Source organism: Chinchilla lanigera, unplaced genomic scaffold (assembly GCF_000276665.1).
Source record: "Chinchilla lanigera isolate Chin_1 unplaced genomic scaffold, ChiLan1.0 scaffold00010, whole genome shotgun sequence".
NCBI classification, from domain to species: domain Eukaryota; kingdom Metazoa; phylum Chordata; class Mammalia; order Rodentia; family Chinchillidae; genus Chinchilla; species Chinchilla lanigera.
In genome coordinates this window covers 10,937,015-10,956,041 of record NW_004955411.1, presented here as the reverse complement: position 1 = coordinate 10,956,041, position 19,027 = coordinate 10,937,015, and the positions used below count along the sequence as shown (strand labels likewise).

The 19,027-nt window shown below is 41.7% G+C and overlaps 1 protein-coding gene and 1 long non-coding RNA gene across 2 annotated transcripts in view; one reads left to right on the top strand and one right to left on the bottom strand.

Annotated features, from left to right (window-relative positions):
• Me1 (malic enzyme 1, NADP(+)-dependent, cytosolic) overlaps window positions 1–17,462 on the top strand; it is a 145,592-nt gene extending 128,130 nt beyond the window's left edge. The window contains exons 11-15 of the mRNA XM_005377689.2: window positions 3,849–3,954; window positions 5,420–5,562; window positions 7,072–7,245; window positions 13,037–13,135; window positions 16,928–17,462. Of these exons, the coding sequence (XP_005377746.1) occupies window positions 3,849–3,954; window positions 5,420–5,562; window positions 7,072–7,245; window positions 13,037–13,135; window positions 16,928–17,098 (693 nt within the window). The 3' untranslated portion in view covers window positions 17,099–17,462. The remainder of the gene's footprint in view (window positions 1–3,848; window positions 3,955–5,419; window positions 5,563–7,071; window positions 7,246–13,036; window positions 13,136–16,927) is intronic.
• On the bottom strand, window positions 19–1,611 carry LOC106147829. The gene is made up of 3 exons (XR_001232815.1): window positions 1,539–1,611; window positions 1,084–1,119; window positions 19–152 (listed from the first exon to the last, which is right to left on the bottom strand). It is a non-coding gene; the product is annotated as an uncharacterized LOC106147829 (long non-coding RNA).
• Window positions 17,463–19,027: the final 1,565 nt, after the last annotated feature.

Below are 19,027 nucleotides of genomic sequence, written 5' to 3'. Positions count from 1 at the left end.
AGCTGAATATGTGCATTTGTGGGAAAGAGTAGTAAGCCAAAACTGTATCACGTTTTGTTTAAAATAGTGGAGTTGAGTCGAGTTGAGTTATTAAACCCAGGACATACGCCGCTGTAAGCCGTAACTATTTGGTATCCCATCAGGAAGTTTCCCTGCACAAGAACCAAAATGGTCGTGAGTGTTGTTAACCTACACAGCTTCCAGAAATAGCTTGGAAATAGTTTAAATAGTTAAAAACTGTAACTGTCAAGTTATTTCAAAACTTTATTCCCATGCATGATATGAATTGTTCTTCTTTTAATAACTGGAGATTATTTTTTGCTAAGTACTGAAAATAGTAAGAGGGGCATTATGGAAGCAGACAGATTGCAGAAACATTCTTTCTATTACATCATTAAAGGGAAAGAAACTCATGAACTCCCCAAAGAGCCTACAGGAACAACCCTGAATATTAAAAAATAGCGGGTATATAGTCGCAGTGAAAGCTCCCCTTGTGTCGGTTGGCTATTGCTGTTCATCGCCAACAGCGACGTACCACAGCAACTGAGTCTGGTGGGAAGGCTCTGGCGATGCTGGCGGCAGAGCTCTAAGCCGCAGACTGGGTCTGCTCTCTTCGCAAGGCTCTCCTCTCCCTGGGCCAGCGGGCTCTGTGTGTCATTCACTGCTAAGGCAATGGCAGGGCCACATGGTAGCAGGTAGGCATACCAGTCCCTCCTCAGGGCTGGGCTATAACCACCACACTCCTATTTCAGCCCATATTTTATTGACCAATGTATGCCACAAGTTCAATTGCAAAGAGAAGAGGGAAGAAAGGACAGATATCTCTGATTTAACAGTGCAGTTTTTAAAAATTTTTGTCATAGTGCAAAAGGGCATTGATTTTCACTTTCAGTACAGTAAGTACTGAAGTATTTTACACTTTATCATGAAAATAGGCTTTGTGTTAGGGCATTGTGAGCTTGCTTAAGGCAGGCTTGGTTAAGCTGTGATGCTCTCTAGGTTAGTAAAGGCATTTTTGGCAAGAATGATTGCAACTGACGGTGGGTTTATAGGGCTACAGCTGTGCTGTGAGTTGAGGATTACCTGTATACTTCGCCTTTTGTGGAAGGAGCTTCAGAGCTGTGTGGCAAAGACATGGGAAACCGATGGTAAGGAATTAGGGCCGAATGAATGTACCACCTCTAAATCAAATATGGTGATTATTAAAATATTTCAGAGGATTTTTTTGATTCCCCAAATACCTCTTTTTCACAGTTTGTGGCTCAAATATTATCCTCACGCTTACTTTTTACATGTGAGGATGATGTTAGGATGATGCTTTGAGTGAGATTTGTATAAGTGACATTTTACCAGCTGTGAAGCTAAGAGACGAATGGGAGCACCGAGTAGGAATACTCCTCTCCTGTGCTCTCAGCACTTTGGAAGAATTGCAAAGATTTCAATATTATTACTTTTAAAAAATACTGCTATGAAAACAGTTTTTGAAAGTCTTGTCTCATAAATACAAAGAAAAGGGTTTGAGATCAGTGTTTACTTACCAGGTCACTTTAAGAATCACTATGCAGGGGCCGGGGATTTCGCTCAGCGGCACAGCGCCTGCCTGGCAAGCGCAAGGTCGTGAGTTTGATTCCTGGTACTGGAAGAAAAACAATAACAACAACAAAACAAAGAATCGGTATGCAGAGGCTGACGTTGTGGCTCAGTGGTAGAGCGCTTGCCCAGCATGTGCAAGGCTCTGGCCTCGGTTAGCCCATGTGAACTGTTTGTTCCTTTGGATCTATGACTCATTCTACAAAAGGGTCTGATAAGAGATAAGTTGTGTTGAAAAATCTGATGCTGCCTGGTGAAAGCAAAAATTAAATTATCTGATTCTTTTGACAAATTGTTTCATTGGTAACCATTATAGACGAGAATATGGTTGTATTTTACTTAATATTGTTGTATTTACTTAATATTGCTAGTGTTTTCAGTTGAAGCAACTATGAAATGAACTTCAGGTTTGACTCTGAATGAATTCAACACGATTCTTTTTCACAGTGTCTCAGATGCAGGGGGAAATGGTGAAATAACAACTTCTTAGATCCCTGAAATGACTAATTATGAGTCTGTCTTTAGGAAGCCATCCAGTCCCATGTCAGGCTCATCAGGGGAAAGAGTGGTATAGAAATAGCACTGTATAGAAGATTAGGAGAAAATGTACCACAATTGTGTGATAGATTTATATATTTTCCTTTTTCACAATAATTTTGATTACAACTAGTATTGAGCTTTACATGTATTATTACATCTAACCCACAAACAACCTGTCAAGGTAGAATTTTCTGTTATCCTAATTTACAGATGAGGGAATAAATACAAAGATGTTCACGTACTTCAGGGTTTCTATAGTTCTGTATAGTGCTTATAAAAATAAAATTTTGTTCAAAAGTTGCATAACTTTTTAAAGCAAGGAAATTGTACCATCCTCGGGATTAGTAGTCTGCAAGAGCTCTCATGCACACCAACCACATGTACAGCTTTCTCTGTAGGGCAGTTCTGTCCCATAGTGGAGAGACTGAGTTCTCTGCAACCCCTTGTCTTAAGCAAGTCCTGTAAACCTCTGAACACATTTCCCCATCTGTGAAATGGCTCTAATTATACTTGTCCTACTTCTCAAAATTGTTGCGGCCATCAAATGAAATCCAGGAAAACAAATTATACATGTAAGTCATAAAGTAAGTGTATCATAAAGTCAAGCAGTGATTTATTATGTAGTCAAATCTTTAAAATTAGCTAGAATGTTAGAAGTGGATGTTTCCTAGACAACACATAATGCATTCATAATCAGAACATTCAAAACAAAAACATGCAAGCCAGCCCCTATTCAGAAGATCTAATTAACTATGACATAAGTACAGCTTCAAGTTCTCTTAAGAGCAGATAAATTGGTACTGCATGTAGCTAACACCAGTTCTAGCTTACGAGGCAAATACAGATAATCAGTAGTAAACAATGCCATTATTTTACTGATATTTTAAATTACTACTTGTTAACGTTTCTCACAGATTTCTGTAGAAATAAGATTTTTAGTATTAAATAATTAAATGAGAGAAAAACTTTTGTTAGAACATTGCCTGCTATGTATTTTTTTAAAGAATGAACGAAATAATACTCTGCCAATTATAAAAAGGACTTTAAGAATAGCTACTGTACATTGTACATTAAAATATTAATAATATTTATCATAGTACTGATAGGCAATGTGAGGTGTGATTAAAAAAATACAATGAAGGCTTAAGTTAAAAATTCTTACAGTAAAAGACACATTAGTACCCCTCAAAATACTCCCCCTTACTTCCAGCACACTTACCCTGCTGTTCTTGCCACTTTCTGGTGCAGTTCTGGAAGTCCTCCTCTGTGAGTGTCTTTAGTTGTGTTGTCATAGCTGCCTCGGTGTCCTGAATTGATTCAAAACATTTACCTTTTATAGTTGTGTTTTACTTTGGGGAAGAGCCGGAAGTTACAAAATGCCAGGTCCCATGATTGAGGTAGGAGAGGAGACATCATGGTATTTTCACAAGCTTGCTTTTTGTTGCATGACACGCAGCAGCTGCATTCACCCAATTTTTGATCACACTCTGTAAAGACGCTACAAGAGTACTTGCAGAGCTGGTTTAGAAAGTGGGGAGAACGGTGGGATAAGCGAGAGACGGTATTTTCAGAGGGATTACTGGCCATGTCTCTTTTGCTATGACAACAGGTTTTTGATTTCAAACATTCAGTGTATATTTTTCTTGCACCTGCTATCCTAAGAGTTCTTTGACCTGTGTTTGGCAGATTTCTCACTTCCTCGCATTTGCTTTTCTTAGGGACGCGCTTCCTTAACACCCGAGAAAGAGAAGTTTGCCCACGAACATAAAGAAATGAAGAACCTAGAAGCCATTGTTCAAGAAATAAAGCCAACTGCCCTCATAGGTAAGGATTTTTTCCCCTTTTCCTTTCCACCCTCATTTATTCAGACATAATTTAGCTTTGTTTGAAATTCTAACCCCTGGAATTCTAAACAAAATTCTGGTCACTACAGTAACAGCACCCCGTGGACACCTACTTGTAGGTCTCGGAGTTCAGTTCCATCTTGGGATTACTGGGGTGTGTGGCCCCTTGCTAACTGTCAGCCTGCTGTGACCTGGCCTATTTGGCGCTTTTCCTGGCTTGATTACCTCAGAGAGACAGTCCAACTCCAGTGGGAGGGCTTGTGTTCCTGGGGAGCATTAGGCGGATCTGCAGATACTAGGTTTTAGTTGTCGTAACTCCAAAGGGAGTTTGAAAAGTGTTGTATACAGTTAGCGATTGTATGTCCGTGTCCTGCATGAAATCCCATGATTGTTCATGAAAATATCTTTAATAAGGCCGGATACAGTTAGGCTTGGAGAAAAAAAAGGGGGACCTTTGAGAGGTAGAAGGGACTACGGACATCTTGTAAGGAGAGGCCAGGGATGCTCTTAAATAACCCTACAATGTGCAGGATAGCCGTGAGACAAGACATTAATTCAGCTCAAAACGCCAGCGGTGCTAAGGTTGAGGAAAACTGACCTCGAGCCTCCTGGAGGACAGGAATCGTATCTCAGACATCTCTGCGTGCCTTGTAGCACTTCATGTAATGCTTGTGCATTGGGCGTGCACAGTAAGGTGTGTAGTGTCATACTGCCAAATCTGTGTACTTAAAAACAATCCCAAAGGAAATTGTGGAAGTTTATCTGTTATTTTATGTGTGTATGTCCATCTTTACTTTGCATCCCACTCTGATCCTTGAAGCTCTTATGAATAGTTGATTATATTGAGAGTAATGATGATAATTACAATAAAAACTACTTACTCTGTGACAGGAATTTTACTAAGCTTTTAGCATTCTTCCACAGAATGTGTTCTTTCAATAATCTTTCGGCTTTCCATTTTCATTATGCTGATTGCTTTATTCTGCTGTTAAAATTATTTTGATGAGTGGTACTCCAGTTTTCCAGATGAATGAGATGATAGTCTTAGATGTTCACACTGGGTTATAAAACATAATTGCTTTTGTAGCCTGATAGACTAGAATATATTGAGCTTATTGCTTATAGAGAGTGGTCATATTGCACATTTAGTGTCCCGATACAAATGCCTGTAATTGGCATTCCAAGTGATTAGCCAGTAATCTAGTATCTTACTAGTCAAATGCTGTATCTGTAATTTTTAAAGGTACTTGCTGATTTATAACAAGAAGATTGTTGGAGTTAATAAGCAGTTCTGTTTACCATCGTACTTTAATGAAAATATTCTTTATTGGGTTTAGGGCCTGCCAGACAGTGACCTGCCATACTTCCTTGTGTTGCGGGTGTGGGTTTCTTGAGGCGGTTAGTCCATGACAGCCCTAATCACCGACTTCTCCTGTCCGTACTAGGAGTTGCTGCCATTGGCGGCGCCTTCACAGAGCAGATTCTCAAAGACATGGCTGCCTGTAATGAGCGGCCCATTATTTTTGCTTTGAGTAATCCAACCAGCAAAGCAGAATGTTCCGCAGAGCAGTGCTATAAGATAACTCAGGTAAGGTGCAACTGGTGTCTTACGAATCAATGTTGTTAATCATAGGGAAACCTGGAATATCTAAGCCGCTTACCATGTGACCTTTAAAAACTGTAGAAATAAGATTGAAAGAAAAGTGAACAGATAAGAGGGATGAGAACTACTCCCTTTTCTTGAGTGTTGTTGTAGCACTTGTCTTCTTAAATAAAATAAAATAAATTTTGTTAAGTTTCAGTGGTAGTTTTCCTCTAGTGATTTAGAAGTATCTAAGATTTAAATATAAAAGTTAAATAAAAAGGAAAAAGCTTGGTTTTAGATAGTTATTAAAATAGCTTTTAACTAGCTATTCCCAACATTGAAGCATATACTATGAAACCACAGTCTAATTTTTGCTTTGCTAAATTTTGGGTTTGGATTTTGATGCCATGGGTGGAACATTTGGATAGCTGTCTTGGTATCCGGCCAGGCTGGGATAGAACTCCTCAAGGCTTCAGTACTCCACTGTTCGTGTAAAAAAGTTGTTTTATGCTATGTTTATACTAACATGTATGAGTGATAGGTTGGCAAGAGAGTTTTGTTCCTTCAGAGACATGAAAATGTCCTTACAACAAGATAGAGTTTAAGTCAGATCCATGTAAAACCTTTATTTTGCAAGTAAAAAGTAACCCAAAGGATGAACAATCACAAAGTTAACTCTGCACCAGTCAGAACTTGATGGCTGTAGTTCTTTAATACTATATTCCTCACAGTTCATTACTAGAATTAATTTTGGGGGAAGAAGAACTCTATTGCTCACTGCCCTTATTTAGAATAACATCAGTATTTCACTGTTTTAATGTTTATTTCATCTATAAATTGAGATGATTTCTCACATTCCTCAGTAGCCCTAAAATCTTTAAAGGGAAAAAAACTTAACTTTTTGAGTAAGAACAAAATTTTGGCATACTGCTTTGTACATAGGAAGCACAAAATAAACAAGTGTTGAATTATTTTGTCATGGTATATTGGCCTCAAGAGTTTAAAGACTCATCTGCCATACACATATAGAAAATTATTAAATAGTATAAAATAACGGGCCTTAACGCTTTCTTATGAATCTGACGTACTGTTCTATATTGTTAGACATAAAATACTGAAAGTCAAATTAAACCCTTGCCTGAATTAATGGTATTTCCAATACTCTTAATATGAATCTGCCTCTTTTTATCGTTAGAAATCTTTAGCTGGAAACCTGTGTGGAAGTGGTTGACGGGTCTGTGGGTTGGAGCACTGCAGAGAACCCAGTGATGGTGGGAGCCTATCTTGTGCTTCACCTTCTCCTGGGAACAAATGTAAAATAGAGAAGAATCATAATCTCTCACTCCAGAACCTGTTGCTCACCACACAAAAGCTTGCCTAGACTTACTTGGAAGTTCATGAAAAGTTGGGTGTTTTTCTGAGCACTCATATTTCAGGTGTAGGATAGTTGGGTTATAATCCATTAGGTTTAAAATAACCTACTTCTTTTAAAGTTAGTGTTTTGTGTTGCAGGGACGTGCAATTTTTGCCAGTGGCAGTCCTTTCGATCCAGTCACTCTTCCGGACGGACGCACCCTGTATCCTGGCCAGGGCAACAATTCCTATGTGTTCCCTGGAGTTGCTCTTGGGGTGGTGGCGTGTGGACTGAGGAACATCACGGACAAAGTCTTTCTCACTACCGCTGAGGTACTGTGGGACGCCGGGTCTGCAGGGCTGTCAAGTGGGCTCGGGCTCAATTGTCTCATTTGCTTCATCTAGCCTCTCAGCTCCCTTTCTAGAAAACTAAAGTCTGAAAAAGAAAACAATCTTTTCCATTAGCGGACACGGAGTGGGATCAAACTCACATGGAGTCATGAATAAAAGTTTCCTTCTCGATACTTTAGCATAAATGGTGCTTTCTTTTCATAGAAGGAACACTTTTTTATTCATACTGCTGATCAGATTCTGTGACAATAATGAGATGAGTAAAATACTGTTTCCAAGTGAGAGTTACATGGTAAATATTTCTCCATTGAGAACCTTGCTAGACAATGGCATTTTGAAGGTTTAAAAAAGTCTGATGTAAATGTAGTGGAAGTGTCTACCATTACATGTTCAGTACAAAAGACAGGAACCAAGCCAGCAAAAGTGGAAAATCGTTTATAAAATCATTTAAAAAGACAAGAAAAGTGACCCTTCAGGAAAAATTCTCTGAATGTCAGAACAGGCCTAGTAGGGAATTTCGTACTATCAGGAACCTTGAAAAAGGTGATTTTCACTCTACTTGCAAGCTAACAAGTTGGCCCTAGTTTTGAATATACTGGCAGAAGACACGAAGCTGTTGGAGGAGAGACCAAGGTCTTTATTTCTCATGGCATAAGAATGTTACGAGTTTCACGCCCCCTCCGCATCAGTTTCTCCTAATCTTCAGGGGAGAACAGTGATTGCCATGTATTTGTAAAATCAGGAACTGTGGATAATCAGAACGTTCATGTGGTTGATACCATGTTTTCAGATTTGAACAAGACGTAACTCGTGAGTGAGAAACTTGTGACATATTACATGCTGAACTGAATCAAATATAACTTGATCATTATGCAAGTATATTTATCCCGCAAAAATGCTCTTCTTTCTGTTGTGAAGAGAAGGCCCAAGAATATAGGCCAAGACACCTCCGATACTGATGTCACCCACAGCGGGGTACCCCAGTGGTTACCACCTGGCTCATTTTGTGAGCGCCGGTGTTTGGAGGCTAATGTTCTGCTCCTGTCTTCTTTTCTTCACTGTGTTTAAAAGCGTGACACCTACTGTCTCAGGCTTTCTGTAATGCAAAGATTGCTAAAGGGAAGTAGATGTCTCACTTACTACAAGAGCATTTTAAAGTTGCTTTTACGTTGAGGAAAGTGTCATCACTGCTTTCTAAAACAGCACACATCAGAAGAAAGATTATGTAGCCAGAGGTTCTCTTGCTAAACAACGCTAGCACCCTCTAGTGGCAAAGGTTATGAAAAATAGTTTTCATTTCTGAGGAAGAGTAGGGATCATTCCCCAAAAAACTTCAAAGAAAAAAAATATGATATACCCAGTACTTTTCTTATCACAGCTAGCAGAACTTTCATACTATATCTCTGGTTTTCTGTCAGTCTTCAACGCAGCATTCCTGTTTCTTGAATTATATTTATTGTTTTGTCTTCTCTCTTTTAACTAAGAATGACCCCCCACACACACACACTAGCATTCATTTCTTTGTTCTCTCTTCTGCTGTTTTTCATATACTTTCAGATATTTCACCCATTCATTTCTGTTATCCTCACCCTAGTAGTGGTTAAATCTGTGTATGCCTATTCTCATCTTTCCTCTTAACTCCAGTTACCGACTAAGTAATTCCCCACAAGTATCTTGCCATGTCCTCAAGGACAGTAGGCTTAAAACCATACTTACTGTCTTTCCTCACCCTCAGCATTCATAACAGTGACATCCTTTCTGCAAGCAGGCACCAGACCTTAGAAGCCCGTCATTCCTGTCACTCTGCCTCATCCCAGAGCCTTCAGACACCCCATGCATGTGGCCACCTGCATAGCTGCTTTAGTGCCTGCGCTCTCTGGAAAGCCCTGAGACTTTTCCTCCACCTGCCTAGCCTGTCCTTGAGGGCACTGCTTACCCTGACCACATCCTTGAGTGTGTGGCAGATATCGCTTGTCTCGATCTTTCCCCCTAGCCATGCTTCCTCTTTTTCCCTCCATCTCATATAGTTTATTTAACAGAAGTAATAAGAAATCACATTTCACAGCCTCTACAGCAATTCATTGTTCATATTTATAAGTAATCAGCTTTAATTGCATGACTTACAAGCTGTGGTGGTCCTTCGAAGAAGCATACTGATACTTAATTTTATTCCTAGTTGTGTTATATTCCTCAAAACATCGTAGTTTTAAAAGATTAGAATGTGTATTTTTTTTAGAAAACCTTCATATTTTAAAAGATTAATTAAATTGTAGATTTTTTGGTGGTATTGGAGATTGAACACAGGGCCCAGGATTTTCACAGTGAGCTACATCCCCTGACCTTTTTAATTTTTTATTTTGATATCTCACTGAGTTTCCTAGGCTGGCCTCAAAGTTGTGGTCCTCCTGCTTCAGCCTCCCCGAGTACTGGAACTATAGGCATGGGCCACTACACCCGGCTGATTATTTTCTTTAAAGACAGTCTTCCGTATACTTTCAGAGTTCTGGTAGCATCCAGGCAGTGTTATACACAAAGCGGAAACACTTAATACTTGTGAAGTGGAATTAAACAGAGCGCCGCATACCGCTTAGCAAGAAGAATGAATGCAGTACTGTGCCCTTCACTGCTGCATGGCCCAAAGAGAGGAGAGACCTCCTTGTCCAGGTTATGTTTGATAGTTAACAAAAACAACGTATCAGAGATGTAGTGAGTTTTCGCTTGGCAAGCCAGATTTAATAACTGTTAAAACTGTAGTAAAAATACTAGTTTCATCTTACATGGCACTAGAGCTCTCATTTATTGGCACCAATCTAAAATGCTATTTCTGGACCCTTCTGTGTGACGTGGAGATTGTTAACTTGTCCCGCACGCGGGGAGCAGTCTTCCGGACTCTCCTGAGGCACACGGTGCTCCCTGGTAGTCGATAGGATGGTCTCTGAATAGACTGCTCACCCGTGTCCACACCGAGGAGACAGACTTTGGCCTTCCCCCGTCACCCAGCCCTGCCTGAGCCCCCTGCTGGGGTCTTCTCCATTCATCTTGCGCCGTCTCTTTCTGGTGTCTGCCCAGAGGATACCCAGGGCGGTCACAGGGACAGCAGCATGTGCAGAAGCCGCTGGATGGCCAAAAACCTAGCTGCCATAACACTGTCTGAATTAGGTGGAGAGAGTACTTGAAATCAGCCACAGTGCAGTTAGAGACATTAATGGCATAGCAAGGGCAGCAGGTAGGCTTTCGAATGAGTCAATAATGAGAGCAAGATTAGAACTCCTCAGTGCTCATTCCTTTCCCACTATGTGTTAAGTCCATTTCAAGTTATTTATTTATTTATTTATTTTTTCAGTACCGGGAACCGAACTCACGACCTTGCGCTTGCCAGGCAGGCGCTGTGCCACTGAGCTAAATCCCCAGCCCCAAATGTAAGCTCCTGAGAAAGCCTGGGCAAGTGAACCATCTGACCCATACACCGAATTTAGTATTTTTTGTTATTGTTGTTGTCTTTTGCCGGTACCGGGAATCGAACTCACAACCTCACGCTTGCCAGGCAGGCCCTGTGCCCCTGAGCTAAATCCCCAGCCCCCATTTCGAGTTATAAATGAAAGGCCTCAGGCAGACTAACTTTATAAAGAAAAAGTTTTATTTATCCCACAGTTTGGGAGACCAGAAGTCCAAACAGCATGGCACAAGCTCTGGCGAGGGCCCCGTGCGGGATGGTGGGCATGTGTGAGAGGAGGCGGGGAGAGCCAGGGTTCTTGTCCAGCTCCGCCTGACCGGGGCCCTCCCTCCACGCTCCATCTGCCGAAGGTTCCACACCGTCGTTGCCACACTGAGGAGCAAGCTGCTGACACGTGACCTGGAAGGACGCATTTAAACTTAGCAAGGCACAGCACGCCTGTAGTCAGCTCCTTACATTTCAGTGAGGCTCCCATGGTCACTTGTTTGCTGCTTGACCCTGTCCCACAATTTATTGTGTCCCTCTCTGTGTGAGGAAGGGTTTAGAATGGTTCTTTTTTACTCAGCCATCTTGTGACTACTCCTGGTCTCTTCAAAGCAATGACACTGAATGCCTGCGGAATGTTAGTCATGGGCATACACCTTGGTCGTCTGAACGGCTGAAAAAATTTGAAGTTGGTTGACTTGCTCCCAGATCAGATAGCTGATAGGCTAATCTGATATAAAGCTAGAGCTGACCCCAGTGCTGTTTCACTTATACTTCGCCATGCTGGCTAAGTTATTTGTCCTTTTTAAAATGAAATAGCCTAGATTCACTGAACACGTTGATAGATAATGTGTAAATTCTTCGCTGGCATTTAGATTACTTAATGCCACGAGTTGGAAACTGTCATCAATTATACATTACTAATGAGAAAACTGGACTTCAGAGTATTAATTAATCTGCCAAAATTCAAACAGATAGTAATCACAGTCAGGATGCAGGGCTGGGCTCACCCCGCACTGGAGCGTGAGCCTCCGGCCACCGTGTGACTGCGTCTCTGCTGCTCCTCTCTCCTCTGAGCAGGTGGTAACAAGGGGACGCCCCCAGAAGCCTTCACTTTAACACGTAAGAAGCTCCAGCTGATTTAATCGGGCGGACTCCTTTGCAGAACAGTAGAAGCGAGAGGTGTTAAAAATACCTCTGCTCAGTAGAGTATTAGCCTAAAATGGTTTTCTTTTATTTGAATCATTATTTATAATAATTTTTCATCCAATCTGTTTTTTTCTCTTAATGCCATCCCAGTAAAATCCCATAACTTTCAGTTCACTCACCAAGTGTTAATTAAGTAGCTACTAAGTGTTAGAGACTATTGTGAGTCAGTGAGAAATAAACAGTTCACAGTTTTATGCCTGATTGACACATAAAGAAGCAGGTAGGAAGACCCGTCTGCTCTTTCACCCTTTCTCCGACCTACCTGGACACGGAAGGTCTTAGAGCTGTGGTGAGCCCCAAGGTTGCCGAGTCTACCTCTCTGCCTCAGAAGCGTTCACTAAATCGTTTAATGCTGTTTGATTTAGAACTAGGGGACGATCCGGGGACAGCGAATGCCATTGCTGTTCTATGATCAGGAATCCTGCTGATGCCTTGAGCCTGGCGTGGCTTCCTCAGCCTCCGGCTGTACCTGCCTACTGAGGGTATATGAGTGGGAGTAATCACACACTTTGCCTTGGGTAGCTGCCTTCCATATCTGAAGGCTCCTTTCCCACTAATTCTGTCATCCTCTTCTTCCTTTCTTTTCTCTCCTGTCCTCCTAGTGCAGTAATTGGACAGCATCCAACGTTTTATGGAACCATGAAAAGGAATAGGAGTGAGTGGAAACCTGGATTCTGTTCCCACCTTTTTCCCTGATTGTGCGATCCCGCCAATGAGCATACTTTTCTTGGGCTCAATTTTTTTAGATGGATATAAAAAGGAGATAAAATTATATAATTGTCATTCCTGAAAAACTCAATATAAAAACAAAGTGGGAAATAAAAGATACGAGGAAAAAAGATGTTAATCTGCATATATAATTAGCTTTCTAAGCACTTATAAGCAAATGAATCTGTTGTGGCAAAATAAAAGGGCGGTGGAGGGAAGGTGACGAGGAAAAGAACTGAGGTGGGGTGTGTACATGGACCAGTGAATATGTGGACAAGCATGTAATCATTATGTGCCGCCATTGTGTATTAATAAAAATGCACAACAAATTGTATGATTGCCATTTCCTTCGTTACCTGCACGCCTACTACCCTGTGTGGTGTGCTATATAAATATTTCTCTTCTCTTTTTTTTAAGGTTATATCTCAGCAAGTATTAGATAAACACCTCGAAGAAGGACGACTCTATCCTCCTTTGAATACTATTAGAGATGTTTCGCTGAAAATTGCAGTAAAGGTAAAGTCACTCATGCTCGAGTCTGACTATTTCTCCTTCCTTCTCGGACGAAGGCTGACTTTTTTAATATTAAGCATCTGCTTCCATGACACGTGTACCTGCGTCAGTTGGTTGTTTCAGATACAGGGAAATGAGACGCAGTGACTTCATGAATGTTAGGAGGTACGTTTCATCCTGAGAGAGGAATAGAAGAATTGAGCTGAATCATTAATTACCCTATTGTTCTTTTTCTCCTATAATTTAAGTAATTCATGAGGTATTTCTTGTAGTCTAGTTCCTCACATTTTATTTCCCCTTACTACAGTTATACTTTTTCTGTATCACACTTGTGATAACGGCCAAATTACTGAATATGCGGTGGAATGACATTTAGATCTGAAACCACCTGCGAAGTGCACGTGCCTCTGATGTGAGGCATCTTAAAAGACTGAGGTCTCAGTGCTGGGCGGAAGGAAAGGAGGGCAAAGAGCTCACAAGCTGTTAGGGTGGCAGATGGGCATTTGGAAGAGTTAACCAAGAAGAATCTAAAAGCGGGAACATCTTCTGTACTAAACTGAGAGGGAGGTTGGCTTCTTGAAGTATAGTTGTATTAATTGGCTGGGGCTTCCATAACCAAGTACCATAGACCGGGTTGCTTAAACAACAGAATTTCTTTTCTGATGTTCTGGAGGCTTGCAGTCCGAGACGGGTTTCTCCCGAGGCCGCGCTGCTTGGCTCGAAGGTGGCTGCCCTCGCGCTGTCTCCGGGCATGTGCACCTCTGGTGTCTCCTTGTGTGTCCTCTCCCCTCTTCTTGCAGGGACGCCAGTCAGTCTGGGTTAGGGCTCACCCTCCAGCCTCACTTTAACTGCAGTATCTCTTCAAAGGCCGTATCTCCCCATCCAGGCACATTCCACAACGTTGGTAGTTAGGACTTCAGCACAAGAATCGGGGGTGGGAGGAAGTAAAACTCAGCCTGTGACAGTAGTTGTGTGTTTAAACTGGGGTTTTCAACCTCAGCCCTTGGAGCAGGGTGGCTGGGTTACGGAGGTTGTGCTGCTCCAGTGTGTTTAGCAGCTCACGGCCTCTGCTCTGCAGCTAGCTGCGGCATCTGCACTGTAGTCACAATCAGGAATGTTGCCAGACATTGTCAGATGTCCCCTGGAAACCAAATTGCTCTTGGTCTAACAATCCCTAGTTTGAGCTATTTGCGAGTTTATTTAAACAACAGTGTTTAAAGGATTCATATATCGTCATTTTTCTTGTTGCCTGAAGGTAGATTTCTTTAAAAGCAGTAAACTACCACCAAACTCTAGCTGATAATCTGTTTGTTTACCTGTTTGTGAGACTATGCTCATGTTTTCTAACAATATGTACTTCCTGGGCTGGGGATTTAGCTCAGCGGCAAAGCGCCTGCCTGGCAAGTGCAAGACCGTGAGTTCGGTTTCCGGTACCGGAGAAAAACCAAAAAAAAAAAAAAAATGTACTTCCTGATTTTTAACTAGTTTGAACTATTAATATGCTGGACAGCATATTAACATTTAAGTTAATTTTGACAATTGTGATGAAAAGAAGTTAGCATGTAATGAGAGAAAGGGAGGGATCTAAAGAGATGTAGATGTACCTCGAACAGTGGAAGAATAGTGTTTTGCGTTGGGGTTTTTGCAAGGAGAACAATATAATACAGGACACATATTTTATAAAATTATTTATAATAGTCACCCAAAGAATGCTATACAGAGAGAGTGCGGGAAATCTGTCCACACACTACAGACTAAAGGATCCAGCTGAGGGCCTGGATCCCACAGTAGTGTCCCGCGTAAGTCCAGCTAAAGACCTAGAGCCCATTACAGTGACTCCCACACATCCAACTGGAGGCCCAGAGCCCACGACAATGTCTCATGCAGGCCTGTTTCATGGATCAGCGCTGGGAAGGCCCGAAGGTCAGTGCTGGAAGCTAGAAAGTCTGTGCCAGTGGTATGAAGAATCTGTGCTAGCAGGCTGAGGGATCTGCCCTGGAGCCAGGAAGCAACGCTCAAAGTAAGAACCAGAGTTCTCCGGAAAAGTACCACAGCCATCCTCAGCAACAGTGAGGTCCCGAGCTCTTCCAACAATGAGGAAAGGTGAGTTCCCATCAGCAAAGCCAATGTGACAAGCTTCTCCAGGAGAGTGGGCAGTGCACCATCTTCCCCTCCAGAGCCAGGAAGCGATGCTCAGAGTGAGGACCAGAGCTCCCCCAAAGTGAACCGAAGCTATTCTCCGCGACAAGGTCCCAAGCTCCTTGGATGATGGGAACAGCCGGTTCATCAGGAAAGCCCGCATGACGAGCTCCTCCAGCAGAATCAACAGCTCCTTACAGCTTCCACCAGCTCCCAACAGCCTCTCTTCTTCTCCTCCAGCTCTGCCTCTTATGCTGCTGGCAGTAGTCCCCAGGTGGGCCTCCCACTCCCAGCACCACGCTTACTCAGTTCAGCTGGGCGTTACACGCTGACCACCAGTTGTCCATCCACCACAAAGAGAGTGCGCGGACAGAATGTGGAGAGCCGGGTTTTTGACACTGACGGGAGGCAGGGAGACAGAAGGGCTTGTTGGGCGAGGAGACCATTACTGTCCTGTGGCTGAGTGCAGGAGGGGGAGGTGGCCTTCCACATCGTCTATGTCAGCAGGGGAGATAGTGTGGAAAGAAAGGAACTAATCAGAGGTATCCAACGCACAGATGTATATTTCTAACAGGTGGATGGACATGACTGGAACTTGAAGTGAGGCTAGACAGAAAGATGTGCAAGTCATCCCCGTGTTATGGTGGCGAAGCCCAGGGTGTGGTGAGACCGGCCAAGGGAGCAAATATAGAAGGGAATCTGAGGATAAAAGATGTTTACTATTCTCTCTGAAGACAGAAGAAAGAAGCTAGTTACGGAGAAGTGACCAAGATTTTAAGAAGAGGCTCAAAACTGAGCACAATGTCAGAAGTTAGAGACGGACAATTTCAGCCTCCTGGAGGTGGAACCAAACGGAACATTGGAGAGAAAAGCAGTCCGGCCTTAGAAATACCAGACTTTCACAGAGTCAGTTTCAGCACAAGAGATTGTGAAGTTAGGGGAGAACCAGGAAAGCAGTGAAACGCAAGCTGCTCCTCCCGAGTGTTTGACATTGACAAGGAGCGGGTCATGCGATCAGCACTGCTGTGCCTGGGAGCAGGAAGGGGAGGCGCTCAGGGTCAGCGGGGAGATGGTATGCTTTCTTACAGAAGCAACATGCCATCGCAGACGGGCCCTGGGATCTTACTGTTCTTGGAAGTAATCTAAAACTGGATGCCAGTGGTTCCACAGTTCTCTGCATTCACAAAACTTGTTTAAGTTTTCACTTAAAATGGCTGAACTGCCAAGTGTGGCACGCATGCCTGTGATTGTAGTACTCTGGAGGCTGAGGCAGGAGGATCGCCATGATTTCGAGGCCAGCTGAACTACATGGTGAGACTAGGATCACACTTAAATAGTGTGATCCTGTTAGGATCACATTTAAATAGCTCATACTGAATTGAAGTATGAAATCCTATTAGGATCACACTTAAATAGCTCCATACCATTCACACTTTCCTTAGTTTCTGGTATCATTGCCTCCTCTTGCTATGTGATTTATAATGTCATTTTCATTTTATACTTTCTTTGTTTATGTGATTTTGTTGTAATACTTAATTTTCTTGGAAACAGAAAGATAGATTATAGGTTAATTTTTGACATGGATAAAATCTTCTACAAGCATGTGCTCCTAGAATCCTCTATTCATTAAAATAATTGATATTCTTTTATTTCTAGATTGTGAATGATGCATATCAGGAGAAGACAGCCACAGTTTACCCTGAACCACAAAACAAAGAAGCATTTGTCTGCTCTCAGATGTATAGCACGGAGTATGACCAGATTCTCCCTGACCGTTACACGTGGCCTGAAGAGGTCCAGAATATACAGACCAAAGTGGACCAGTAGCGTAATAGTGGCAGTTTTCAGCCTCAGTAATGAGCTCTTGAAGAATTTCCTAATTTTTAAAGGTTGGGATCTTTCATGATAATTCATAATGTGCTTAGGCTAAGATCATTTTATTTTAACCATCTAAAAATTCATGGATGAAGATTAATATAAATTAGGATAAACGTTATACTAGGTAGTTCTGCTTCATTTACCTTTTGGTTATTTATGATTTCTGTCTTAATTTTTCTGCCCAAATTCTCCCTGAATACTGTTGTACCTACTATTGAGAACTTAATCTTTTTATATAAGAAACTAATGGGAAGACCAAAATTAGTAATAAATTGATATGATCAGCATTAAAACTCATAATTCTTTTACTGACCATTTTGTTGGAATCCACTTTTTTAAAGATAGAAATGAATTTAGGCACATATGAACTTTTTCTAAACAGAACACTATTTTGTTGCTTAGAGAAAAATAACTTCGGCTATATTATTATTCCACTTTTAGATTATGTTTATTCTTTTTGTGCAACTGAATTCTAAGATTTGTAACAAAGATCACTGCTGTTTACCACCTTGAGCGCCTTAGATTTTAGCATCTTTTGTCATTTCCTCAGTCAGAAATCCGTACTAACAGCCCCTTTATTTCCCGCCGACCAAATGCCCAGTCCCTAAGCTAGCGCACAGTTGCGAGGGCCCGTGTGGCTGTGGCCCCTGTCCAGAGGTATCTTCAGATCAGCACAGCTAGGCTGCGAGAAAGGCTGAGAGTCAGGAGCGCAGGGAAGGAGCTGCGCGCGGAGGCAGCTTCCTCAGACGGAGATCTCAGGGTCAGCACCGAGGCCACGGTTTCCGCACAAGCTGGCTGTCCCCCTGAGGGACCTCTCAGACACCTGAGCGCTTACTGTGTAACACAGGTTCACTCACTTTCCTCTTAGTTCGGAAGGTTTTGCAACTGTGTCCCCAGTATCAGAGACTACCTTTCCATCAGGTACTAAAATATTTTAATTTCCAAGGCCATTCTATAAGAAAGAATAATTATACCTCCATTATATCCCAGATTTATTAATTTACTTTAGATATTAATGAATGAACTAATGAAAACAATTTTAATATTTTTTATGTTAGTGACTCGTTATGTATTCCAAGCTGGCCTTGAACTCCTATGTAGCCAGGTGGCCCTGAACTTACGGTGATCTTCCTGCCTCAGCCTCCTGAGTGCTGGGATTGCAGGTGTGCACCACTGCACCCGGCTCAACAATTTTAAATTCTTATGCTCAGGTACAGTAACATTTGCTATTTGTAGAATTTTGTTTTTGAAACAACACTTTAAAGAGTATGAGTGGGCCGGGAACATAGCTCAGCGGCATAAGTGCCTGCTTGGCAAGTGTGAGGTCATGAGTTTGATTCATGGTACCTAAAAAATAGTATGAGCTGTTCAAGATAAACTTCTATGAAATGATTTTACTACAAACCGAAGGTTACACAAATTAATTTCTGTTTGGGTAGAATGGGTTGGGGATTTTCCAAAGGTAACATCTCCTGAAAAGTTTTCTCAGTAGTTATTTAGAAAAGATTCAGAATGTTTACCTATTGGTTGTCTGTTTTCATGTTGTCAGATCACTGTAAATGTGTTTACCTATGCAAAAGACTTACTAAAGCATAGAAAACAGTGAGTGAATAAAATTATAAAAAAACTTATTTTTCTTAAAACACAGTTGCATTTTAGAACCCTAATAATGGATATTGAGGTCATGTAAGTTTTAAAGAAATTCTAGTAACTGCTGCTTTCAGTATGAGCTTCATTGATTTAATACTTATGCAGCCATAGGGTAGATACTGCGATGAGTGATCGACTTCTTTGTTCTTGAAGATGATGACACGAGCTTTAGTTGTTACTTACCAAGTGTCATTTACTCCACGTACATTATCTTATTTAATGTAATCC